Genomic DNA, 26,985 nt, shown 5'->3' with positions numbered 1-26,985 from the left:
GTATTTGAAAATCATCTTTGGAACATCAAAAGTCAAGGTGAAATATTACCTCACTATCTCAATGTTCATGGACCACATCTATTTTCTTGATCTAGTAATGTCCATCTCCCGCTTCTAAATGCCAATAGTCATTTTTATGTACCAAAATTGGCAGCACCATTAGCAACCAATGATAGCTATTGAGTGCAAGCTTAACTACTTCTATTTGAGATCACTTTAATTGATCCCTCTTCTTAAACTTGGCATGTCACAATACCAAAGCAAAGCAGAGACAGCGGACATTGTTTTGAAACAGATGCACGAATATGAAAGTTCATATATTATGTGGATAGTCAAGAGCTGTCATTACTGTTCCTGAAAAATTGCAACAGTTATCAGGAAATTTAAAGAAAATTGCTATTCAAGATTTCAAGTTTAGCATCCAAGATTTCAAGTTTAGAGTCCGTTTGTACTACTATCTCATTAGAAACGAGTTATGGCCAAAGCAAAATTTGTTTGGTTTGGAAATCATGCAAAACTTCGTTTCACACAAAAAAACAAGGGCTTAGAAGGGATGGCTCATGACTGATTAACTTTTCCATAGTGAAAGGCCAAAAGCACCTAATGGCTGTTGTAGAAATTCACAAAAGCAATTAAATATACAATGCAATTGTTATTCTATACGTCATAAACATCACAGCCAGCAGACCACAGAGGGGATGTTTTCAAAGGGGTTGAAGAATTTACACATACGTCTAATCTACTTTGAAATTTAACTTCACTTGTTTTTAACAAGGCAGGGAGAGGAAAACACACCCCCATTTCTACACACTGTTTATGCCTAGGCTCAATCCTATTCTCTAGGCTAAATGAGAAATACTGTGGGAATTCTTTCAGCTCCTTCAGATCTCTCCCCATCTCCACCACAAAGTAACTGTATTTAGGCTCCAAGTTATTTTTAATACTATAACAAAACAGCTGAGGAAATCTTCGGAACATTGAAGTTGCATCACGGCGAGAAAACCCGATATTCTCAAAGTAATCAATCCTGGGCATGAACTTTTCTTCAACACTACATGATAGCAAGTCAGTGTGCTTGTTTACCTCTTCTATGCCAATACTTTGGAGGAAGTATAGGGTAGGACGAAGTCGCTTACTAACACTGCAGACAAGCAACCTGGGACGGCGATTTATTACCCGCTTAATATGCGAGCCAGGCACATGAACCTCGCGATGAAGGAAGGTGAAGACAGGTATGAGGTCTGAGACTTGGGTGGTCAGAATATCAGGGCACATGCCAACCATACGCCGAAACTCAATTGCGGTGAAATCCAAGGAGGTAATGTATTCCACGGTGGATTTTATGTCAGCAAGAGAAGTTGTGATCACTGTTGGATGGTTTTCAATAAGCGAGAAAGAGTCAATACCGATTGATTCCAGATACAGGAGTTTCTTTTGGAAACCGGTATCATCGGGAGGGATAGTTTGCTTTGGACATCTCCACTTTATAACCTGTAGTACAGCAGAAGCACATGAATTTTCAAGATGATGATATTATTCATTAATCAACAATTTGATATGCAAGCTAATAGTCCATTCTCTAACTGAAGATGAAATTAATGTGCATGTACAGAAGACAAAAAGACCAAAAAAAGTGTACCATACAGACACCCAATGAAAAAACAGCACATGTCAAAATTTGTTTCTCCATTCAAATGAATCTCACTATAACTATATGAAAGATAGGATGGAAATATTATGCATATTAGAGGTTAAACCAGGGGTAAGTTTTCCCAAATTCAACACTATGATAGTAGTATCACTAAACATTGATCAAGATTATGATTTGCAAATATCGATAGGATGTTCTATGAATGCAAAATTAGACAACCAATTCCCTAATTGAACCATTGATCAAGATTTTTATTCCCCTATAAATTTTTAGTCTTAATGCTAAAGCTACATTTATTTCCTATCCTCAATTCCATCAGTAAATTCCACTTTCTATAACAATCTTTGCAAAGTCTTTTAAAGGCAATCGAAAGTAGAAAAGAAAAACAAGTTGAACAAAACAGTGCACATAAAAAACCATCCCCCATTCTAAGGAGAATTGTGGCAGTTAAACTCAGTTTTAAATCGTATACTTGTACGAGTTTATGTTTTTTCCTATCAACCAGAATGCTTGTAAACTTGCTTGGCTGCAAACTCAGATGAACTTGGAAGAACTCATAAACTTGCGAGTTCAGGGGCAAGTTCACAAGTTCATAGCAATGCAGCAAAACATCACTCAACCCCACCAAACAACTGTGTTTAAGTGTAGCTTCCTTTTTGATTTGTTCTAAAACCTAAGTCACTCTAAAGTCAAAATCCACGACATCCATTGTGACCTGCAATTGCATTCAAGTGTTGCCCAGCCCATCAACCATTCTTCCAATGAATGACCTTGGCCACCATCAACCACCTTGCAGCACCAAACATTCTTCTTTAACCGGCAACCAACCATGACCGAGATCTATAACACCCTCACTTTACAAAAAGACAACCATCTGTGACACCCACATCTGCAAAGCCCACAACAGGAAGCCAGCAACCTATGAAAGGACCCAGCCAGCCACAAACAGAAGCCAGCAACTGGCAAAAGAACCAACCGCACCCTTCCAACCTGCATGTAAATGAAAGCTAGAGGAGGTGTGCCTTGAAACCCATGACTGCCTTCATACATTATTAAAACTGAAATCTGTATGTCCAAACCAAAAGGCCAGCAACCCTCTTCTCTGTTATTATATTTTGTCTGTGAATTAATAATTAGTTTTTGTTATTTTTTATTATTAAAAGTAGAATGTTTTGGACGGAAATTTGAGAACTTCATAACTTAGATCATTGAGAATGTCTGTACTATCATAATTTGTTAGTAAGGTATGCTTTATTATGAAGTTGAAATGCTAGTTTTTGTATTATTTTAAAGTATTATATTTGATTTGTATACTATGATTATGTATTTTTAATATTATTTCAGTAAAGGGTAAAACCCTTTTGAATTTACAAGTTGAGTTTACCAACCCTCTACGAGTTAACATAAACTCTTGAGTCTTGAGTTTGACCACTGTGGCTAAGAGTACCATGTAGAAAACTAAGAGCTTGATTGTATTAGATGCTGTTCGATTTGAACAGAGATTGAGCAAAAAAGGATGAATAAACTTCCTATAAACAATATCCAAAAGCATGAAAGGTAAATTGGAATTCCAACTTTTCCCCATTTTGCTAGTTAAAATCTTAACCAAACACGCCATGACACAATACCAATTCAGTGAATTCACAAAAGACCGTAGGTACCATGTATCCTGAAGGGAAAGAATTGTCAAGCATATTAAAATGAGAAGGTCTTCAACAACAACTATCAAATGCACACAAAATAGACAACACTCAGTACTTCACGTCTTTTGAAGTAACAAGCAACACTGTTGTCCAAAATATAGCCAATAACCATGTAAAAACTTCAACTAAATTTTCAATCGAAACACAGCTAAATCCTAGATATTACAGAACTTTCCCTCAGCTGAATACTATTCTGAACTTCATATAACATTACCAGCAATTTCTACTTTGGTATCACACCTTGAGAAAGTAAAAGGCAACAAAAGTTTGCACAAACAAAAAACCCCAATTAAAACAAAAATCATATCCATTGAATTCATTCATCAGTAAAGGGCATCACCCAAATTTAAAAAAACCTCCCAACCATACCAAGGACAACCGGCAAGTTCATTGCACAAATAAGCATAGACCCAGAAAGAAAAAAATAAAACTTGAGCATCATTGAGCATAGACCCAGCAACAAAAATCAAAACTTGAGTCTTGTCGGTACAATTTGGCAACTCCTAATAAACCCAGAAAAAAAAGAAGAAAACTTTGTAGCATTGGGAGAACAGGGTGAGGCAGAAACACTCACAGTGGCCCTGACAAAGAATTTGGGTCTTCTGCAATGGAAGGAGGGGATGGAAGTGGGGACCCTTGAATGGAAGGGCTTGCAGAGGCCAGTGAAGGATTTGGGAATGGTTGGAGATGGAGAGAGAGAGTGGTGTTCAGTTGAAAACATGGGGTTAGGGGTGAAGAGAGTGGTGGCAGAGGCCATTTGGGGTCTCTAAATGGATAATGGGAGAAAGAGAAACAAGGAAGAACAAGAGTTGTGTTGTGGTGTGGTATGGCTATGAACAACTCTGAGTAGTGGTGAAAATAATAGAGCAATAGGATCGATGGCGTGTGCTTCCAATTGGAGAAATGGTGGATGAGAAGATAGAGAGAAATCTTGCGTGTAACCCTCTTGTGGGTCCTATCTTTTCTGTAAACTTCTACATCCATACATTTGGAAAAATCATTGTCTTACACAAACGACATGTTCTTCACCATTTTTTTTTATTAAGTGTTCTTCAACATTTTTAGTCTTTACTGTATCAATTTCATTATTTTTTTTAATATTGAACAAAGGATAAAAATTTCATTTAGTGTATTATATATTTTTCATTTTTCTATTTTGATTTTTATGTTTTAAAAGTCTTATTTTTTTAGTAAACGATGAAGTGATGTTAATTTTATTATTATTTTATTATATTTTTTGTGGTTTAAAATTATTAATAATTGTTTGTTTAAAACATTTAATAGGTATTAAATAATTTAATTAAATTTCAGATATTATAATTTCTGATGTTTTTAACAGCGAGAATAGAAATTATTTTCGATAGCTGTTAAATGTTTCAAACTAGCCATTTCTGACAAATTTCTAATTGTTTTGAACTGTAAAAAACTAAATTGCCAGAAAACATACTAAATAATAATAAATTGAACATTTCATTGTCATTTAATGGACACAAAGACTATTTTGGGTTCATATATAAACGTAAATATTAAAATGAGACTTTTAAAACATTAAGGATGAAAATAGGAAAATGACAAAACATAAGGAATTAAAATAGTACTTTAAAGTTGAAGCATAATGACAAGTTTTAAATGGTTTTAGTCTTGTATATGTGGCTAATTTAAGTTTTACAAATGTTTTTGCTCACAGATTTAATTATTTTTTTGGATGTTTTTATTAGTGATATCATATGTCTATCCAAAGTTAAGTCTAGAGATTGGGGGTGTCAAAGTTGAGGGGGTGGAACAACTGAACGGGCTAGCAAAGTTTTTAAGGAAACATTACGAGAAATGACAAAGACAACAAATGTGTCTTGAAAGCATGCAATTCAGGAAAATATATGATGATGACAACAAGAGTCTAATTGTACCTTTCTCTGGGGAGAAAATCAAATAGGAGGTTTGAGTATGTGAAGGAGAGAAGAGTGTAGGGCCAAAGATGAAGTAAAATTTGGATTTATTAAGGAGTTTTGAGCGAATGTAAAAGCTGACTTTATTTCTTTTTCATAGAAATCCCATGAATATGGCAAGCTATTAAGAGAACTAATAGCTCCTTCATTGTGTTTTTCTATGCAGCTCCTTCATTGTTTTAATTCCTAAGAAGGATAGCTTATAGCTACAACTTATATTTACCTTTTTGGTACACATAAGTACAATTTATTCTTATCCTTATTTAAATTCTAGTTTTTACATCTTTTTTAGTTCAAGTAAATTTAGTTTTTAGACATTTATTTATTTTGTAAATTTGAATTTTAGTGTTATTTGTTTTAGTCTTTTAATATATTCAAATTGAAGTTGGGTTTTAGAGAATATGAGGATTTAGGTCATGATAGAAAATTTCCATTGACCCTACTAACAAAGAGTGTCAACTAGCTAAGCACAATATAGAAATCACCATTCTCTTGAAGGAATTCTAGCCCAGCTAAAGAAAGTGCTGGCTGGGCTAAAAATGAGTCAATAGCATACAATTTTGAGAATTGTTATATACACTTCCCCTCTCCCCTTTTTACTAGTGCACTCTCATTTTGATTTTATTTTCCAAAAATAACCCTGAAAATACACTCCCCTTCATTCTCCATAAGTCCCTCTCCCTCCCACAGCCTTCTCCAATCTCCACCACTGCTGTCAAGGAAGACTAGGCCTTCTCTACGGATGTTGACTTCATATAACCAATGAAAATATTATATATATGTAAACTGGCATCAGAAATGCCAAAGAAATTACAAGTATAAAGATATAAGCCATCCTCTGTTAAGAAGGTATAATATACCCAACAAAAAAGTGAATTGGTTACAACTTATTTATGAACATGATGCATAGTAAATAGCCTATAACCACCCACTACCTTTAACTGTTAAAATAGCTAATAACAATTATTCTTGCATCTGGATAGCCCAATGGAACTTACAAATATCCAAAACGAACACCCTCCTAATGGGACTGATGTCCAATGCTTCAGTGACCATGCTGAGGATATGTTAATTTTAAATAATATCTTTAACTTTATAATTCTTTTTTACGAGATGAAAAAATAGATCAAAATTTTTGTAGGAACAAAACACGAGCTTAGATAACTTTACAGAGACTGAAAATTATATTTTAGTTTTTTTTTACAACAATTATCCGATATCCCATATGTTAAAGCCGAACAAACAATATAATTATATTGTTATTGAATTTATTTTAATTTTAAATAAAATTAACATTAAAAAATTATAAAGTTGGAGTAAATTTTTTTTATAAAATTAAAGATATTATTTAAAATTAAATACTTACCTAAAATTTACTACATATTGAAAAACAATTACTAATTTTTTTTTATAAAAAAATCTTAAAAAACACGTTAAAAAACATTTTCTCAAAATAAACCAACATAAATTCGCGTTAATTTTTTAAATTACGTTCATCTTTCACTGTGAGCATTTTGGTTTGCAAAAGCAATCATCAATCATGGGAAGCGATAGAAAATCGAAACGAGCTTCACCCTCCCAACGCGAAGGTACTTCACTTTCCCTCGCTATGCAAAATCTGTGACTAACACTAAATCCAAACTAAGTTTCGATTTTGGAACAAAATTTGATTCATGGGTTCTGCGTAATAGTGAAGAAGAAGAAGAAAAAAACAATTGTATTTTGTACCCATTTTTCTGTGTGGGAACTTTATTGTCTGTTACTAATTGTGGGGTTAATTGATAGATGAGAAGAGAAGCAAGAGGCGGAGAACGGTAGAGGATGAGGAAAGGAAGCAACGGAAGAGGGAAAAGAAGGAGAAAAGGAAGGACAAAAAATCTCACGAGCATTCCAAAGAAAATTCTGAGAAGGGTGAGTGGGTTTTGTATCTTTTAGTTGTTAATATTTGCTTAATTTTAGGGTTGTCAATGTTGGGCTTTCAAGGCAGAATAAGAGAGATAAAAAAGGTAGAAATGAGAATGTTGAGATGAATGTATGGCGGCACAAGAAAAGATAGGATATGAAATGATTGTATACAAGGAGATATTGGTGTTGCACTGATTGAGGAAAAAATGATAGAGAATAAGTTAAGATGGTTTGGATTGGATACATGCAAAGAAGGTGAATGGAAGCCCAACGAGAAGAGTAGGCGGCATGGTTTTTTGTCATATGGAAATACAGAGTGAGAGACCAAGAAGGACATCTGGGGGAAGTTGTTAAGAGGAATCTTATGGTAAATAATATCTTTGACAATTTGGTCTTAAGCTTAGACAAATAGCATTGTGTGATCTATGTAGCCAACCTCATCTAGTGGAATAAGGCTTTTATTTTTGTTGCTTAACTGTAGTGTCTGCAGGACATGATACATGCATATTTAGGTGCTATTGTCTGGATTGGACAACCAAGTTCAACCTTGGTGGGACTATTAGTTTTAAATCTTGAATGAACTGAATATGATAAGATTATAAGCATATGAAACCTAGACATTCAAAGAATGGTAACATTATTAACCTTGTGTTATTGTGTAAGTGATGTTGCTTTCAAAGTGCCTTAGGATGTGATAGTCTATCTAAGAGATTAGTACCGTATCTCTACTTTACAGAATGCGGAACAAGGAAAAGTAAGGGTTTATCTGTTGTCAACATGATTTGGAGGGTATTGAGAGAGATTGTAAACTAAGCCAGTTCGATTAGGAGCAAGAGGATATGGAGATTAATTCTTTATTTGCTAAAATCTTCGATGTTCTAGTCCAGAAGGCATGCCAATATTTTGTATGTAATTTGAATTTAAAATCAATTTTAGGCATCTTTCTTTTCTTATACTTAGGTGCATGAATGGGAAAAGTTGTCTCACTAATTCTCCAGTTCTGTAACATAAGTTCAAAGGAGACCCAATTTAAATGAATGTGAATTCATTTAGGCTTACTTCTTGGGGTCTTGGACAATGTCAGTATTTCTTATGATCATGTCTACCCCTCAACATGTTTGATTTCCTACAGTAATAGGGCAATGTATAGGCATTACACATCACTACCTGATAGGAACTCAGAAAATAAGATGGAAACTAGGTGGAAAGAATAAAGTGAGTAGAACTTTATTATTGGAAATAGGACCTAAAGTGGAGAATTGAATAAGGATCTTTCCTCCCACTCCCCAATCTGATTTACCGAATACCCTCCCCCATCTGATTTCCCTATTTATCTAACCAAACTCCTCTAACTAACTAGCTAGCTAGTCTCGCTATATAACTAATGGACTAACTAACAGTTGTCTTTATTCAATCCTCCTCATTATACTATATACATCCTAACAATACTTCCCCCTTGAAATTCCACCTTGCCCTCAAGGTGGAAATAGGGAATTCTCATATCATGAGAGCTCCTGCTGATCAGCTCATAACCATGCATCTCTCCCCTGGATGTTGATAATCTCCCCAGGCCCACTATCCTATGCCATTTCACAACAGATTCTATTGGCTACTTTTTTCTATCTTTCTCTTTGGCAATGTTGATGATGTTTTTTTTATTGACTATATAATTAGAGTTTAATTTCTATGCAATGACGGTGTAAAACAGTTTTACACCGTCATCCAATCACAAATTACCATTTGAATTATTTTAAGATAATTATTTTAAAAGTCAACAAACTTAATATACATGGTGGGTTGTGATTGGATGACTGTGTAAAACTTTTTACACTGTCAGTGCATAATCTTTTTTCTCATATAATTAATAGCCATAATGATGGGATGTTGACAATATTATTAGGATTATGGAATGTCATATTTTTATGTGTTAGGGATACATTGTAAGTAGGGTAGCATTATAGGATTGGTAGATTTTCCATTTTCCCAATATTGAAGTTTGTTGGTGATTGTGTCTTCGTAGTTTTTGGAGATTAACTCCAGATTTATAGCATTAAACAGAATTATCAGATTGATTCTGATTTGTATAGTTAGGAGAATATGCTTTTTATTGTGTAAGGATCTCTTGTATATTTTTCCTTCTTTTAGTTCACTGCCAGTTAAGAGGAGAATATCTCCCCTGATTTTTAAGCCTAGATTAGTGTACAACTATTGATCTAAATCCCTTTTTATCTCTCTTCTTTGAATTTTGAAATCAATCATTCATAGTGGAATACATTTTTTTCTAGAATGTTTAATAATTAGGATTACTTAGACATAAATTTGGATTTTCTCTGTAATTGGTAAATCTATAACATATAACATTATCCTCAGGGCAGTGCTTAAGAAATCTAAAGTGAAAAGTCTTTTTTAAAAGTGTAACATTTAATGTTATCAATGCATTAACTGACATGGTTTCAAATAGAAATTTTCTATTTATCGATCTATTAACCATTGCTCTTAGGGAAATAGTTTTAAAAACTGAATTTATGATTGAAATTGTTGGTTGATTCTCCTTTTATCCCTCTCTTCTCCCTCTCTCCCCTTGTTCCATATTCCCTATAATATTCCCTAATAATGATCATAATCCCTAATAATCAGCTGTAGATATTTCCTAATTACAAATCATATCTTTATAATTTCTAAGCCTCTCCAAGATCTTTCTTCCTACCATATTCTGTTTGGTTTGTCCTACATCAATATTGTAAGTGTTTGAGGTTAAGTTGTCAAATTCACTTAGTAATGGATAATCCTTGAATGTTCTTCTTTTGAGGGAAACTTGTTGTGGAAAGTCTATCTACAACTTCCATTATTTGGTGTGATTGTCTACTGAAAATGCTCTTCAAAATGCAAAAGCCAAGCAAACTCAAAATACTAATTACCCGCTACTGTTGCTTACAATTTAAACATTTTACTGTCTTCTATCACAACTCATGAACTGCTGTTATCAATGGCTATGCTGATTATTGCATGGTACTTCACCATCTTTTCTTGAAAATGCTTCAATTTTTAAAAATACAAATTTTGGTTAAATTTTTTCTCATAGCTGGGTAATTTTCCATATAACAATTGCTCTCTTGGTGAATAGCAAGAAAACTAGAAATTTTCCTTTGAAAGATTTTCTTTCTAAATTAGTCCGATACTTACTTTTGTAACACAAGTGAAGTAGAGATGTTCATGTGCTTCCTCTCTATTAGGAATTTTCTACTCATCATTGCTTAATATTATATTTGACGAGCATTAACTTTGTTTAGTGTTGTTTGTTGTTCATTGAACTAGAGTTCTGGTTAATTTACTCTCTTCTATCAAATGGGATTCTTTTCATGCAAAAATAAATCTACATTCTGTTGTTATTTCAGGGAAGTTGAAAGATAAGCACAGAAGCAAACATAGCAAAGTTGAAGGCCATATGGTAAGTTATATATATAATATTATTTATTATGCTACATGCAAAATAATCTTGTATTACTGTCATGCTGTATCTGGGTCAGATCTTTTTCCTTTCTTTTTTCTTTCTTTTTTGCATTCATGCTTTTCTCTTCAACAATTGCATCTATTAATTTTTTTTATTTTTTTCTTCACCCCCACATTTAACAGCATTGTTTTTTCTACAAAATTCATTGATATGGGCGAGGAATGCTTTTATTTTACTAGACAGAAAAATACTGTAGAAAAAATAAAACGAATAGTTTATGCTGCAATGTTCAACAGCCCAATAATGTTTGTTTCCCATATTTTGAAGACTTAATTTTGTTGCTACTGTATAATTATCAAAATAATTTAAAACTTTTAAGATGGACCATTCCCATCTAGTCATGCCACATCATTCCTTTAAAAGGCTATAACCGATATCTTGTTGATATATATTGATATAGTTATGTACTTTTAGTTGTTAGAAGTGATTGTTGATATTATTTGTCGATTGGTTTGTTGATATTTACTGTTCATCTTGGTTATTTTGGATGTAGGATTTCCAAGAATTGTCAAATGATGACTACTTTGCAAAGAACAACGAGTTTGCTACCTGGCTAAAAGAAGAGAAGAATGTGTTTTTCTCGGATCTTTTGGCTGAGTCAGCACGCGAGTTGTTTTCTGATTTCATCAAAGCCTGGAACAAAGGAAAGCTCGATTCACATTACTACGAAGGCATTGCAACCGGACCTCGCACATCCCATAACTGGAATATCAAGAAGTAGCTTTAGACATAAGAGCAGTCATCTGGATCCGATCTCTATAGAGCTTTTGATTAGCCTTCCTTTCTAACCACAAGCTTGAAACAGTAAGTATTGATGTTTTTTTTGTTTTCTTTTTTTATGTGTGTAAATGAGAATCTGCATCAATCTTCAAGAATTAGTTGTTTGTGGTGCTAAAAGGAAAAATGGTACTAGAACAGAGAACAGATGAGTTAAAACAAAAAGCTTAGGGGATTGTTTGCAGTGGCGGATAGGCATGCCACTTTCCCTGGCTGTGTTTCCGTGACTCAATGTGACTGATTCTGGATGATGGATAAAAGTAGGGCAGTTTTTTCTTGTTACTGAAAGATTTATACCAGATCATTTATGATCATATATACCTGTTGTGCATCATGGTAATGAGGGTACAATTTTTTCCTATAATCTCTATTACCCGACTATTATTTTCCTTACATATTTTACTACCGTATACTCAATCTGAGATTTGTGAACCCCCAACCCGCACACTCCTTAGTGCATGTTTGGATAATTGTTGCGTCCTTTCCAAAAATACATTCAGTTTAGCATCCACCCAAAAGTATGTTCAGAACAGTTAACCAAACATGTAATCTGTGTTAAAAATGACTTACGAAATACGAAAAATTGTCTCGAGCATAATCACAATATGTGATCTTTATTTTTATTTTTCTCTTCTCTTTATCCACAAGAAGGATTTGTTTTTTCTCTTCATTTTTTTTCTTATTATCTATCTGTTCCTGTAAGTAAAGGCTTAAACAATATGTTCTTAGTCCGAGTGGTACTGAATTCGGTTTCCTTAAGTAAGATCTCGGATTTGAGTCTTATGAATGGAAAAAATGTGGTTGAAAGGAGAGAATCTCATTAAAGGTGGTCAGTCAGATTTTTCGACGGAGATTAGTCATCGGCAAAGTCAGTGGATACTTCGTACCGATAATATGATTAAAAAAAGGCTTATAGCAAACTAAACTGATGCTAGTAGAACAATAGATGTACATGCCTAATATTCTATACATAATCTTGTTTAAACCTGGGATTCATAATCTTGTTTGGCTAAAAGGAAAGCTTATCTTCTGTTTCTACCCATGAAATCCACCTCTCAAAGTATGCATAAAGAATATCAAATATGTACCACTGCTTTTGGAACCTGTAAGATTTTTTTCTTCTTTTAGGATATAAAATGCACCATGTAAGATGGCGTGATATAATCATACTACTCGTACAAAACTATCTATCCAATACATTTGACTTAATTACATAATAACATAAATTTGATGTGTAAAGTTAGAAAATAAGGATATATTTATCCTTCGTTTAAAGTCGATTCATAAGCACTATTTTAATTAAAATCAAGGGTGTACAGAAACCTATTTTAAACTATTAATGACTGGAATTCTTGTGTATTTGAATGCTAACATTTTTTTTATGAGATTTGAATGCGAATATGATGCAAAATTTGACGAAGGATTATAATACAGTACACCCTATTAAGGTGTTAAATTATGACTGAGAACAGAAATCAAAATTTGTGATTGATTAGAGAGGAAATGTAGCATATTCTATTGATCTAACTTGATGCAAAAATATTTACATTATTTAAAGTACGACTAGCAATAGTATAAAATCAATTAACCTTGAAGAAATCCATCATAGGATCATAGATCATTTGATTAGCATTAACACCCATAACAAAATCAACATGAGCATAGTCTTCGTTCAACAATACCACGAGCTTGTTCCAATCATGATCTTTGAGGTCATTGAGCAAAACCTGCACATCCTTTACATCAGATAGAGTATCTTGCCCTCCATAGCTGATGAAAAGAGGGAATTCATTCAGAATTCCGGTCATGTCATAAAGAGGAGGAAGTGGTTGTCCATAGTGTTGCATGTTTTGTTCTTGATTGCCATAATCATACTGTGCTATTGTTCCTGTTCTGATCACTACTCCAAATCCATAGCAAGGAACATCAACAAGAAATCTATAGTATATACAATTATTTGGATTAAGATGTTTCAAATCCCACTTTATGATAGGTTTAAGTACTTTTACATCTATTTTTATGCAGAATGAAAGCATTTCATGCTGACATTTATTTATAGCATACACAATATAAAGGTCTCCAGTTTGACATCAAATTGCTTTTAATGGTAATTTAAATTTATTTTCTTAAGTTAACAAAAATATATCACTAATATACTCATTTATACCCTCTTTATATCCCTGTGCAACTAAGGGTCTGTTTGGATGCATTTTTCTAAAAGCACTTCTAAGAAAAAAAATAAGAAGAGAAATAAGAAAATGAGCTTCTTCATAAACTAAAATGAGCTCTCTATTAGTTAATTTGTAGAAGCTCTCTCATATAACTTCTATAAAAGATGATAGAACATCTACAAATTAAGTAATGGAGAACTCATTTTAGCTTATGGAATTATCTCCTTTTTTTCTTCTTATTTTTTCTCCTAGAAGTATTTCTAGAGAAGTTTACCCAAACATGCCCTAAATCTAGTTATGTACAAACTAGTACTCCCAATCAGAAATGCATACTTCAAAATCAAATGGCATTTGGTCACACACACACACCAAAAATGTTGCTTACTAGTGGACTTACTTTGGGATAGATGGACCAAATTCTTAGTTGCTGTTGGCGGTGGTTCATGATCAAGAAAGACATCTATTGTGGACGAATTTATGCAGCAATTTGGACCTAAAGTTTCAGCGTAAGCAATATTAAAACAATGTCAATATCTGCAGGAACTGTTTTGATATATATATATATAAGTGAAAATTTAGTAATATTTATAGCATAGCACCTGCGAAAAGTGACATTAGGTTTGAGCAGTCGAAGTTTAGAATATGGCATAAGTCTTTTGCAAATTTTGCTGCAACATCCCTGCTCATTAGGAAACATTGCTACTATTGGAATTTCTTTTAAGCTTCTTTTATATATGAAGTTAACTTTTGTGCACTCAAACACATTGCAGAAAGAGATTGTAAATTTCCAAGGTTAAGGTTTTTCTGTTACCCGTTTGGAACAAATTCCCGGAGTCCTAACCAGTATATGTCCTGTTAAATTAAGAAAAAGGAAAAAATATTTTTCATCAAATCAAATTGTCTTCAATAGATATTTAATGCTCATATAATTGATCTTCTCCCATCATCTCTCACATTAGCTAGAAATGCGTCAGCAGCAATTTTTGTTAGTAGTGATGTAATTTGATTCATATGAGCAATTGGGCTAAGTAATGCAGCTGATCTCAACATGTTCACCACTTGCCCTTGACAGAAAGAAGCTAAAGCCATTAAAGTTCCCTGAAATTTCAAGTTATTGTTAAATATACACTCACTAGAAATGTAAAAGGTTTAACCACATTTTTTGTCACTATAGCTTTTCAGTTTTGGTTTTAATCATCTTACTTTAAAAGTTTAATTTTCAGTCCCTATAATTTCAAAATCACTAGGGTTGGTCTTAGCCATCCTGTGTACATTTTGGTTTTGGTCCCTAAACCAAAAACCAAACTTTTAAAGTGTAAGAACCAAAACTAAAATTGAAAAAGTAATATATAGAATCTATAAATATATTTAATATGACAAAATCTAAAAACACAACCAGAACGAAATTAAGAACTCACCAAGGAATGACCTGCATAGTGTATTCTCTGACCAGTATGGTTGTACACATATTGGACAAAGGCAGGAAGATCATAACTAGCCAATTCATCCCATGACCAATCCCAATAAGCCTGCACATAACATAAATCAATTATCCATTATAGCAGCTATCAATTGGTTTACGAAAAGTCTGAAAACTGAAATGCATAAGGAAAAGAACCATGTCATCAGGATCAAGTGATATGTGCCTGTTACTATATTTCGTCCCACGAGTATTGGCAAGCCACACATCATATCCATTGTCTGCTAAGATAAACCCTAATGATTCATCTGGAGAATTGACCAGCCATGTTAGAGCATCCTGAAACCAGACAACACTAGTTATCTTAGTTCAATACTCACACTGCTGCCTCTATTTTTAAAAGGACAAAACTTGTAGTTTCATAGGTGTTTTTTGTGCTATTCTCTAATCACAATTGAAGTTTCACTTTAGTAATACACATAATAAAGGTTTGTGTTAAAGGTTAACGTAGATCACCAAGGTGAAACTCCAATTCTGATTGAAAAATAATACTAAAACTAAAAGCACATATAAAAATGTATCTAAGTTTTATCCTTTTAAAATCTTAGCAGACCAACATGTTTGCTTTCTCTTATGTGTATATATAAATATATATATGCAATAACACAACTTACACAAAAGATACCATGTTGTAACAGCACCGGCGGCTTGTCAGTGTTGTTACTGGACCGCCCTACCGGAATCCTCTGCAGGCTCAAGATGTAGCCATCCTCTGTTGTAACCTGGATCCACATTAAGAAATCAATTCCCCAAAATGCCTTAATCAATGGCAGGTGGATGCAACAAGATATATAGTAATATTTACCTGATGTTCCTCACATGTGTAACCTTGTGTCTCTACCATTGTTTTACAAATACCATCAATGTCATTAATAACTGAATAAGATGTTAGCCATTCATTGTTTAGGTGATGAAGTGTTTTCCTCCCTTGAACTGCTGTTATCGTGCAAAGCAAGACTATTGAGGATAGGCTAACCACAGTGCTGGCCATAGCCAATGTGTTTACATTCCTTAAATTAACAGCTCACATTTTTTATAGCATTTTGCGGTGCATAGACAAAGTTGAAGAATGGTTGCAACATAGTATTTTTTTTTTTTTTTTTTATGGTCATGTTCTAAGAACATATCTTCAATAATAATTGTTAACTCAGCGTTCAAACCAAGGTATTGGTATGGATGGATTAATCATTACTCTCGTCTTAATTGTAAGAAGAAATAAAAAACATGTTTCCTCAAAAATTAGTTAATTTCATTAAATTGTCATTTTCAATTAAAAAATAATCTTTTTCCTATATAGATATGCTTCTTGAAATGAATTTTCTATTAAAAAAATAATTTTCAATTATAAAATAATTTTTGATTATGAAATAATTTTTTCCCAAAATACCTTAATCAATGGCAGTGGATGTCTAACATAAAAATTTGGGTCTCACTGACCAAATCCTTAGGAAATTGATTAAAGAATTAAAAGAAGAAAATATTTAATGTAGAAATTATAGTAGAGTGCAAAAAAAAAAAAAAACCTATGGATATTGTAATTTTACATCTTTCAATATATTTTTTTTTTTACTTAAAGTTCTTTAAATAGTGCCCTTAGGGCACCCGTTTGTATTCTCCAAAAAAAAAATTGGTCTTATGGATGTTTTGATGATGGTATCATTAAATAAAGCTTTCTTAATTGAGATTTATTTATATTTAAAAAAAATTATATTTATATTTGAGATAAGATACAGTACCTTATTTCTATTACAATTAATGTGATTTGTATGGGATGACGAAACAGCCATACTTGTTGGAGAATATTTTTCTCCTTGAAAGTGTTGATACTTATTGATGAAGTAACGTTATCTTCATATGGACAATTGCATATACGTAAAATCAAACATATAACTAAACTTTTTTGGCTAACGGAATTGCGTTCAAAACAAAAGGTCTTTTACGGTGAGTGAAATTGGGACTAGTGTGATCATTGATTCATATTTTGTTTGTATCAATGGAAATGAATAAATTAGTTGGAAATAAATCATTGGATAGCAACAAATTGCGTTCCTTATCGAAATACTTATCTCGAGCACAGTGTTGTCATTAATATCAGAATATAAAAATCAATAAAAAATTAATAATAAAAAATTATCATTACTTAAAATAAATTTATTTAATAGAAAATTAAATACTCTTTCTTACTATATAAGATTTAATTATCTAATTCATCAAGATTAAGAAAAATAATTTATAATTAAATTTATCTCAAATATATAATTTTTTTAAAAATTGTTCTTGTCATTAATACTTATCTCTCTTTTAATTATTTGTCAATACATTATTTTACTTCTTTTAATGAGGGGTATTTTTAATCTAAAAATAATTAATAAAGAAAACATTACAGATTTTATAAAAAGAAACAAACACCATCTTAAATTTAAGTTTTATAATTAGGAAGGGAGAAAGTATTTAACAAAAATAAATATATGTATTTTTATCAACGGAGATGTGCTTCTTGAAAGAAATTTATTTAATAGAAAATTAAGAATTTAACATAAATCAATATTTTTTTATCAATGTAGATATGCTTCTTGAAAGAAATTTTTTCAAAAGAAAATTAAGAATTTAACATAAATAAACAGAATATCCTTATAAATAAGGATTCATATTTTATTATTCTCTTTGTTTCTTTTTATGTGCCATTTAAGGTTATTGCATGCAAATCAAGAAAAATAATAAAACTTCTTAATTCTAATAAAATAGTCATGGGATTTCTTTTTTTTTTTTTTTTTACTTCTTTTTCTTCTCACTCCACAATAAATGCATATATAAAATAATTAAATATTAAAAAACAAGTAAAAGTATAATTGATAAAAAAATAATTAACGTGTGATCTTGAATTTTACAAATGAAAAATAAATAGAAACAAAAGTTTCTAAAATTTTGACACTTATAAAAAGAAATGAAGGGAATATATCAGATGCATATCATGATTTGTCTGAAAAAAGGTAAGGCATTAAATTTCACACCAAATCTTAACCAAAATGGTTCTAAATTTCTCAGTTAAACGATAAAAACAAACCCCCTGTGTCTCATCCTGCTGGAAAATTACTCTCATCAGTATCATCCGTGTTTGAAACATTTCTCGAATGCCACAAGTGCAATTATTTGCTGTTATTGCTTGTCCCACAAATGTGAGTACACAAGTGATTATTTGTTCTGTTATACATTGTGTAGTGGTGGATTTTATTGGAGTTTGTTTTATATCCCTGACTAACCTTTTGATTGGTTAAATTATTGGCATTATATAAATTTACAATGCCCAACGGATCAGTTGAATTTATAACAATATCACTTGATACTCTCTATCTAGCGTGAACCTTGTTCACTTAACAAAATCTCAAGGAAAAAAAAAGCCTATTTCTACAGAAGTAAATGAACATGATAAGGAATTTGAGATCGCAGTGCAATTAATAATGCATTGAACTTAACTGGAAATATAAAAATAACAGAGATAAGGAACAATCAGATTCTAAAAGGGTGAAAATAATAAATTAGCAATAGTCATTAAGTCATTCCGCACCGTCTAAACAAACTAGGTTTGTTTGAAAATGTTGATGACTTTGGAAAAGGGTTTATCTGAAGGCTTGCTGGTCATCACAACGAGTAGCTCGCAAATTCACTATTGCCATCACAATGTCAATAATTAAGCTACCAATTAAACCCAACTGTGAAACAAACAACTTCAGGAACACAAGAGTTCTTCATTGCAGATTATTCTACTTCAGCCAAATAGTCGTCAATTTCAGCTGGTGTCAATACCCTGCAACATCATTAACATGCTATTATTAAATCACCCAGTTAAACAATCTAAATATATAAGGATGGCTTTGAAGTTTGAAGTCTAGATTGGTTTAGAATTTAGATGCAGATAACTTGAAAGTCTCGTTTTAGTGATGAAATTCTGTTGTACTTTGAAATACTCTAAATTTATTATTTATTATTTCAGATTGGACAACCCAAAAATCAACTCAATTAGACTGATGACAGAAACCAGGTCAAGCAAACTAGGTATATTTTAAGTATACGGATATGCACCTGAACTTTTTATCAGCTCCAATTATGCCAATTTCAATGTTTTTTCCTGAGATCTGTCCCTCAAACCTGGGAAACACTCACAAAAGAAAACAGAAGAGAAAATTTGAGAAACATTTCAAAAGACGGAACAAATACCACATGGGTTCCAAAAATACAGTAGCAGATGAGGATAAAATACAATTACATAAAAACTGTCAATAAGGGAAATGAGAACGGTCATAACTCCTTGTCATTATCAAAGTTAATGTAATAAGCTTGATTTAAAACCAGCAAGAATAAAGCCAACTGATGTATAGATGGTTTGGAGGGTTGTGCCGTAGGTAATAGTCAAAATCAATACTACAAAATTTGCTTAAATACACTAGATGAAACACAACCGTAAGATTCTCATTTGAACCCAATAAGCCAATCTTAGATGCATTTTCCTCCCCAAATTATAATTGTGAAACACAAGCTATCATGCATTACTACTTATGGTAGGAGAATAACATTTGGCCAAAAACAGATGAAAATAGCCAAATAATATAAAATAACTTTTGGGCCTCCTAATGGACCGTAATAGTTAAACATGTCATTTTCATTATAGTTTTATAATTATTTAGTGCATAAACTTGAAATGGCATGCTCCTAGTCCTACCCTTCCTTCAGAGTCAATATTGCTGTGTGGACTGCATCATCAAGCTCCATATCATCTGTGTACCTGTAAGTGGACAATCAAGTCAACCATAGAAATGATAAGGAAAATGAGGTGTAACTAATGAAACTCAACATAATCACAATTATCTCCAAAGAAAGAAAGTTCCAAACCACAAAATTAACAACTGAAGAGATGCATTAAAATAGACACAGCAGACAAATTTACTTATAATACATAAAAAACAAAAAAAGTACCCCAGTGCCGGAAGGCTCCTCACTATGCAGCGATATGGGGGAGGGTCATTGTACACAACCTTACTCTTGTATATGCAAAGAGGTTGTTTCCGGAACAAAAACATGACCAACCAGTCACTAAGGCACAACTTTACCACTGCGCCAAGGCTTGCCCTCTTATAGTACATAATAATATATAAAATAACTTCTGAAGTGTGCATTCATGAATCTGTCACTTCAGCTATTATGGTTTACAATTACTCTTGAGATCAAAACATCAATGTATCATTAGCTACCATCTGAGCCATCTCAGCATATTTAAAGGATTTTTAAGCTCTGATTAAGTGACTTTTGAGTATCTTAACAGGTATTATTGTGTTATCATATCATATATTGATGTTCAGCACAGACAGATTTCATCAGTACTTAATGGATACAACACAACAAATTTTGATGCACTCCACATGTTTTTGCTTGAAGAACTGTTACTGATGAAAAGCTTACCTCTTCTCAAGAAACGTCTTTGCATTAGAAACATTTTTCCCCATAGCAGAAGCTTTCCAAGAAAAATATGAACCTGATGGATCCACCTACAGAAAAAGCAAATTGCATCAAATCACAACCTTCAATTCCCTCTCTTTAAAATTCAAAGCAGTAGCTTCAAATGCAACAACAAAGAGATCCCAGTAGGCCAGTACAAAAGCATTGAATACACAAATGTCTAGATGCGCAGTGATATAGACAACCAATTCTCTGAGCACACATTTGAATTTGAACACATAATCAATGAGAAAATTTCAATTAGATGCAAAACTAATTCAGGTGAAGCAAAACAAGATAGCCTAAAACTAATGTAATTAAATTAAATTATAAAATCTTCAGAGAATCTGAGGAGCACTTATTCATTTCAGTATTTCACTGATGAATGAGGTTCTGAAGTCTAGACTTGTTACATGTACAGCTTGTACATGTGACAGCTAAACATACATAAAGAGTTCAAGTTCTCACAACAAAGGGTTAGACAATGTAATGTAATCAGAAATTAGGATTGCAAGTGATGCTCATTTACCAAGGTTTAAAGCAACCATGTCAAGAGCTACATCAGAAAAGAATATAAACACACCTGATATAATTGTGGCCCGTTATCATCAAACCCAGCAACTAGCAGGGACACTCCAAAAGGCCTAACACCACTATTAGGACCAAAACAGAAATGTCAGAATTCAAAAAAGATAGAGTAAAAATGGAAAGTAAACGTAGTTGGGTGTACACATAAATATCAAACTAAGTTTAGTGCATTTAGTTAGCTGCTTATTAAGGATTTATCTACTATAAAAATCTGTCTAATTTTGACATGGAACTTCTATACGGATCACAATGTTACCAATTTATCTAACTATATACCTTAAGAGGAAAAGGAAACAATTAGAGAAACAACTCTATAAATATTAATTCAGGCTGGTTCTTTTCAGTTGACGAGCTAAATTTCAGGGGTCAAAACATATCTCAGAGAGGACAGTTTTCAAAGAAATATTTACCCAGATTGAGTAAATTCCTGCATTACGGCGGCAACTTCCCTGACAAGTTGAGTGACAGGAATTGGTTCCTGCACATTTCAGTTATATTATCAGATATAACCTACAGTTCACAAATGACCCAACATAGAACACCAAAATGAAACAGAAAGAACAAGAAAAAGAAGAGCATATTCATATAGATTACAAGTAGTGCTAATTCATATATTTTTTAATTATAACAAACTTTCATTAATAATTAAGTACCAAAACTCTCGAGAAAAAGAAAAACAAGGGAAAATCTAATTAATATATGACAATCAACATTAACAGGCAACAAAACCTACAGACAAGAATTACCAAATTCACTGATGGAAAAAGGAAATGTCTCATTAACAATATGATAGAGAATTGTAACTATTCTCTCAAAATTAAATACTGCATGAGTTGTAAAACTCAGTTTAAGAAAGCAATAATGAGATTCTTCCATTTGATCCCGTTAAAAACTGGTCAGCATAAATAGCACTTTCACGGCCAATACTTTATCAAAGATATTAAATCTACAACTACTTGTACTTACAAAGTATTTTCTTTATCCCTTCAAATAAGCAACAAAATGACTTTCTGGAAAAATATAGTATACTTGAGCATATAAAATGCTTAAGTGACTCTCTCTCTCTAGTGCTCATCCAGGTTCTAAATAACTAACTATTGGGCAAAAAGTGTCACCAAACTACTATAGACACAATGTCTAACCAAGTAGCAATCATTGAGACAATATAATTCATTACAATACCAAGTTCCATAGTGAAGCAGACATTATAACTGAATCATCTTAGCTAAGCAGAACAATAACTCAGTAGTATGAAAATGTGTTGGAATAGAATTCGGTATACCATACTTTATATAAACGGTGATACTGCTCGGCTTGTTTCCTGCTTTTCCGAACCAAAACTCGAAAATCAGGACCCATGCCACTGAACAACAAAGACCAAATTTAGGTCAAATTTGCCAGACGAGTTAAGGACAAATAATTGTCTCCATTTACCAAAAGCTTAACAGACATGAACAAGGGTAGACTAAGCCTGGTTATGAAGTTTCAAACACAAATTAAAGATCAGAACATAAGTTATTTCAACAATTTTATCTTACAAAGAGCAAAAAGTGAATAAAAAGTGAAAATTTTCTGTTTTCTATATTGCATTTTTAATGTTTCAAAATAGACATTAAAAAGTCTAGATTCAGAGACAAACAACTCCTCTCCTCCCTTAGAAAGGGTCAATAGTCAAATGCAGGTTGAATCCAGTAAATCTTTCATTAGGGAATCTATTGAATTCCTAAAGCAGCCAGTGATGATCTATTTATATTGAAAACAATGCAAATTTAACAGTCTGCCACCTGCAAGTATGCTTTTAGTACACTTCTGTCTGTTTACATCAGTATACTCGACAGAGCTTTTTCTTGTATTTTGACTGATAAATATTTTCCATCTAGTAAGTCATTAATCAGTTTTAAGTGTGCCATGTTAATTTCTATTTCATACTTTAAGAAAATGTTTCCCCAAAAATAGTTGTGTGACATTCCTAATGCCTTCCACCTCAGTTGTTGATATGTGTGTAAAGATAACTTAAGTAGGGCATCTCATGATTAAGAAGACATTCAAAGCTAAACCATCAATTGCCATTATGCGTAACCACTATCAATATACAATGAATTAATGATGTAATAAAATATATTTAACTTAAAATGATTTAAATATGTATATAGAAACAAACCTATATACGACACCTATATTTGGTGTTAATAACTGAATTTTCTGGACCTGCAATCAAATATAACAAAGAATAAATACACAAAATGCATCATGAATTAACTGACTACAAAAAAATTTAATAGTATATTGACAATCCGCTTGCAAAAACTACAAAAAAGAGACTTTGAAATATCCTTAATTATCAATCAAAATATAACAGGCACATCATCCCACTTAGCAAATATTTTTTTTAAAAAGTAAAGCAAAACAATGCTATATATTATACTTTAGATTACGAGGAAGATAAGGCAGTATTAACAGAATGAATTGCTCCACATGAAGCATGCATCAGATTGTTGTAAGGTACTAATATCGTCAAATATCCATTGGTAGATTATCAGTCAGCATAAATTTGAAAACAATATTGTACACAGTTGTATCTAAATGAAGATATAGACTTGTATATATGAGCAATTATATATTATTTACAGCATACACAAAGGTGACCCAACCTGGAAATCCAGCCTAGCAACACAAGGAATTTGCAACAGAGGGAGTCAGGGAGTATTAATGATGGGTGTATTGGGGTCAGGGTTCGATTTAAATGGACAAAACTGTTATAGCAATGTAGCTTATAATTGGGACCATCAAGGCTATGTGTAACTGAAGGAGTTAGAACCATGTACAAACACACACGACAGGGAGTATTAATGATGGGTGTATTGGGGTCAGGGTTCGAGTTAAATGGACAAAACTGTTATAGCAATGTAGCTTATAATTGGGACCATCAAGGTTATGTATAACTGAAGGTGTTAGAACCATGTACAAACACACACGGATAGGACAATTTTTTAAAAAAAAATTACATGAATAATGAGCAAGAAGCAATCTAATACAACAACAACAACAACAGCAACACCAACAAAGTCTTATCCCACTAGGTGAGGTTGGCTACATGGATCAAACGAAGCCCTTCAGCACAGTTAAAAAGCAATCTAATAATGGAAAATAAACTCACTGATGCTTCATCAACCAATATAGATGGCAATTTCTTCTCGGTAGCAATGACAACTCCATTTGCAGCTGCATGAATCAAATATCAAATGTATAATAAGAACTAGCAAAAGCTAAAGCTTACGTTACAGGATCACAATCATCTAGAGGACAAAAGAACCCAATGAATCAGAAAGTAAATAGTACAAACAATTGCAGACATAGATTTTAGCAAACAAAATGAACCCCCAAAATGTAAAATAAGTTACACCAAAACACACAATTAAATCACAAACTAAGAAATCTCTAACTCTAGCCTCCTCTAAAGTCTAAAGCATACTCAACCGAAGAAATTCTACATTTCAGAGAGCACTGTTTTCCCAAAACAGAACTGAACTTCCCATCATGTCAAAGCCACTTAAATGGCCTATAACAAAGAACTGTAATCCTTTCTGCACCGATTCAATCTTCTGCCGATCTATTAGAAAACAACCCATACAAGCTCATTCTTTCAACATTTGGTGGGAAAAAAAACTGTCATTTTTCTTTCTTATGATAATCTAACACTAAGATGATATTGTATTTAGTGATCGTTCCACACACCACCATAATACTTATCCAGCACATACAATTTTTTTCAGTGATCTTTCCACACACCACCAGCCTATTTATATAAACAAGGGTCAAACTCAATATATCATAGCCGCATACATCACCACTCCAGTTTCTGTCTATTTACCAGCACCCTCAGCCACCTCAATCCCACTAAACTTAATCGGAAATCCCAGAACACTACTGTAAACTTAGGCGTGAAATTTGAAACCTAAAGTTGCTTCAGCATCCTAATCTCAGGTACCTGAGTGAACAAATCCAAGTTCCATATATCCCAGAACACACACAGTTTAATTTTAGTTATCAAAAACAATTAGAAATTCAAGAAAAACAACTTAACACAACAAAATGTCATTTATTTACATTGCTCCCAAACCCCATTACAAAATTAACAACATGAAGTGCATGAGGTTCTCCAAAATAATCTATTTCAAATTGAAAAGCTGAAAGTGAGGTGGGTTATAAACAGATCCAGTCCAGAGGCAGAGATAATCAACCAATCAATCACCTTTAATTCCCAAAGACGTTTGTCCAGACCCGACAGCCGTCAAAGCATGCTCAATCTGAACAAGCTTTCCAGAAGGGCTGTTCCACAACACAACGAAATCAGTTGAAACACAAACCATACCCTTCTCTTTAATATAAACAAAAAATTAAACCAAATTGAAAGTTAAGAGCAATAACAATACCTAAATGTGGTGAGAGAAAACGAATACTGACTATCCCCCATGATAAACCGCGCAAGAAATCTGCACTCACAACTTCACTTTGCAAGTTACAATCACAGCACAAAACAAACCAAAAATAATCAGTTTACTATATTTATAGAAAATTAAAAACACTTGAAAGAGGGTTTTTTATCTTCATACCAGCCCTAGTAAAAAAGATAAAAATAAAATTAAAAAAAATCGTAGAGTTTGTGTGATGGATAAATTGAATTGAAAGGCGTGAGAAAAAAGAAAAGACGTGATCCGTAAGGAGCAAAGAAAATAAGGGAAAAGAGTGAGAAAAAACTAACCCGAGAGAGAGAGAAGAGGGTAGCAGAGTTGTGTTTGCTTGTTCTAAAGAAGCGTCTGTAATAGAGTGAGAGAAAGAAAGGAGGAGTAGAGAGCAAGTCTTGAATTTGGGCCTCTTCTTGGGCATGTTGGATCTATGATGGCCCAAGAAAACATAATGGAGTTCTTAAGATATTCAACATAATCATTGACCCTCATTATTGATATGCCTATTACCTGCTCAATATAAACACCAAGGTTAATCTATTTTCCTTGTACTGATATGTCTATTCAGACGTTTGATATAATTTTCGACTGTCATTCTTAATTTTTCTTCTAATATAGGTTTATTATTATAATTTTCACCTATTTAAACGTATTGGAATTATCATTGTAATAATTAAAAACAAAATAGAAAATCAATTATAATTTTAAATCTATGTTATTGTAAAAAAAGTTAATATAAGAAGACTTAAAATTATAATCAATTTAACTATTAAAAGATTAAAAATTATATTAGTTTTTTTATTAAAATCTCATCATTTCTTATTATTATTTTATTAACTTTTATAATTTTAAATATATTTTTAAAAATTCTTTCAAATCTTATAAATTTATAAAGTAATTTTAAATTATTTAAATTCTTATAATATAAATTTATTAAAATTCAAACTATTATAATATTTTTATAAAGAAATATGATAAACTCTATAACATTTTTACATAATTTTTAAAATTTATAAGATTTTTTTTATAATAAAATATTTTTTTAAAATTCTAATCCAATACACTTCCAATATTTCTTACTTTAAGGGTGAGGCTCTTCGAATCTTTTTTACAATGAGACTTGTTGTGCGGTCATTCTTTTGATTACATTATTTACCATTAAATCAAATGATTTAATTGTAAGTCTCATTTTTTACAATGTACTCAAGTTGTAAGTCTCAGTTTTCTTTTATTACAAAAGTTAACAATTTTTTATATGACTTTTAAAATTATTATTATAAAAATAAACAAATTTTTC

At 32.3% G+C, this 26,985-nt stretch overlaps 4 protein-coding genes across 6 annotated transcripts; 1 reads left to right on the top strand and 3 right to left on the bottom strand.

Moving 5' to 3' along the window:
* Positions 1-554: 554 nt before the first annotated feature.
* Positions 555-4,276, bottom strand: LOC114422093 (transcription termination factor MTEF1, chloroplastic-like). Its single transcript, XM_028388295.1, has 2 exons — positions 3,929-4,276; positions 555-1,491 (listed from the first exon to the last, which is right to left on the bottom strand). The coding sequence occupies exons 1-2, from the start codon at positions 4,109-4,111 to the stop codon at positions 658-660; spliced, it is 1,017 nt and encodes a 338-aa protein (XP_028244096.1). The 5' UTR covers positions 4,112-4,276; the 3' UTR covers positions 555-657.
* A 2,505-nt stretch (positions 4,277-6,781) lies between these two features.
* LOC114422583 (style cell-cycle inhibitor 1-A-like) lies at positions 6,782-11,857 on the top strand. Its single transcript, XM_028389014.1, has 4 exons — positions 6,782-6,889; positions 7,086-7,211; positions 10,601-10,653; positions 11,210-11,857. The coding sequence occupies exons 1-4, from the start codon at positions 6,841-6,843 to the stop codon at positions 11,435-11,437; spliced, it is 456 nt and encodes a 151-aa protein (XP_028244815.1). The 5' UTR covers positions 6,782-6,840; the 3' UTR covers positions 11,438-11,857.
* Positions 11,858-13,006: 1,149 nt separating this feature from the next.
* LOC114422582 (triacylglycerol lipase 2-like) lies at positions 13,007-16,247 on the bottom strand. Its single transcript, XM_028389013.1, has 9 exons — positions 15,950-16,247; positions 15,759-15,866; positions 15,283-15,423; positions 15,083-15,193; positions 14,619-14,762; positions 14,476-14,516; positions 14,264-14,343; positions 14,062-14,157; positions 13,007-13,393 (listed from the first exon to the last, which is right to left on the bottom strand). Exons 1-9 carry the CDS (start codon positions 16,133-16,135, stop codon positions 13,074-13,076), a joined length of 1,227 nt encoding a protein of 408 aa, XP_028244814.1. The 5' UTR covers positions 16,136-16,247; the 3' UTR covers positions 13,007-13,073.
* A 2,338-nt stretch (positions 16,248-18,585) lies between these two features.
* Positions 18,586-26,131, bottom strand: LOC114422090 (proteasome subunit alpha type-2-A). Of its 3 annotated transcripts, none has more exons than XM_028388289.1 (12): positions 25,985-26,131; positions 25,656-25,715; positions 25,475-25,551; positions 24,380-24,444; positions 23,384-23,430; positions 22,510-22,585; positions 21,633-21,700; positions 21,218-21,287; positions 20,599-20,684; positions 19,862-19,924; positions 19,225-19,290; positions 18,586-18,949 (listed from the first exon to the last, which is right to left on the bottom strand). In XM_028388289.1, exons 1-12 carry the CDS (start codon positions 26,107-26,109, stop codon positions 18,901-18,903), a joined length of 852 nt encoding a protein of 283 aa, XP_028244090.1. In that variant the 5' UTR covers positions 26,110-26,131; the 3' UTR covers positions 18,586-18,900. The 3 variants fall into 3 exon arrangements, with proteins under 3 accessions (XP_028244090.1, XP_028244089.1, XP_028244091.1); XM_028388288.1 differs by having other exon boundaries at positions 25,656-25,727; positions 25,985-26,050; XM_028388290.1 differs by having other exon boundaries at positions 25,656-25,732; positions 25,985-26,032.
* Between the last annotated feature and the right edge of the window lie 854 nt (positions 26,132-26,985).

This window comes from Glycine soja, chromosome 8, assembly GCF_004193775.1.
Source record: "Glycine soja cultivar W05 chromosome 8, ASM419377v2, whole genome shotgun sequence".
In the NCBI taxonomy this organism is placed as follows: Eukaryota; Viridiplantae; Streptophyta; class Magnoliopsida; order Fabales; family Fabaceae; genus Glycine; species Glycine soja.
The sequence above is the reverse complement of the archived record's forward strand: the minus strand, read 5'-3'. Positions and strand labels throughout refer to the sequence as shown.

What these genes read in the sequence shown, in the direction of transcription:
- LOC114422093 (XM_028388295.1), bottom strand. Translation starts at nt 4,111, where the DNA reads ATGGCCTCTGCCACCACTCTCTTCACCCCTAACCCCATGTTTTCAACT. An exon ending in AATTCTTTGTCAGGGCCACT is followed by an intron (nt 1,492 to 3,928) that starts GTGAGTGTTTCT and finishes GCTGTACTACAG; the next exon opens with GTTATAAAGTGGAGATGTCC.
- LOC114422583 (XM_028389014.1), top strand. Translation starts at nt 6,841, where the DNA reads ATGGGAAGCGATAGAAAATCGAAACGAGCTTCACCCTCCCAACGCGAA. An exon ending in TTCACCCTCCCAACGCGAAG is followed by an intron (nt 6,890 to 7,085) that starts GTACTTCACTTT and finishes GTTAATTGATAG; the next exon opens with ATGAGAAGAGAAGCAAGAGG. An exon ending in CAAAGAAAATTCTGAGAAGG is followed by an intron (nt 7,212 to 10,600) that starts GTGAGTGGGTTT and finishes TTGTTATTTCAG; the next exon opens with GGAAGTTGAAAGATAAGCAC.
- LOC114422582 (XM_028389013.1), bottom strand. Translation starts at nt 16,135, where the DNA reads ATGGCCAGCACTGTGGTTAGCCTATCCTCAATAGTCTTGCTTTGCACG. An exon ending in ACACATGTGAGGAACATCAG is followed by an intron (nt 15,867 to 15,949) that starts GTAAATATTACT and finishes ATGTGGATCCAG; the next exon opens with GTTACAACAGAGGATGGCTA. An exon ending in CTGACGCATTTCTAGCTAAT is followed by an intron (nt 14,517 to 14,618) that starts GTGAGAGATGAT and finishes TTAATTTAACAG; the next exon opens with GACATATACTGGTTAGGACT.
- LOC114422090 (XM_028388289.1), bottom strand. Translation starts at nt 26,109, where the DNA reads ATGCCCAAGAAGAGGCCCAAATTCAAGACTTGCTCTCTACTCCTCCTT. An exon ending in CCCTCTTCTCTCTCTCTCGG is followed by an intron (nt 25,716 to 25,984) that starts GTTAGTTTTTTC and finishes TTGTGAGTGCAG; the next exon opens with ATTTCTTGCGCGGTTTATCA. An exon ending in GGAGCTGATAAAAAGTTCAG is followed by an intron (nt 18,950 to 19,224) that starts GTGCATATCCGT and finishes ATGATGTTGCAG; the next exon opens with GGTATTGACACCAGCTGAAA.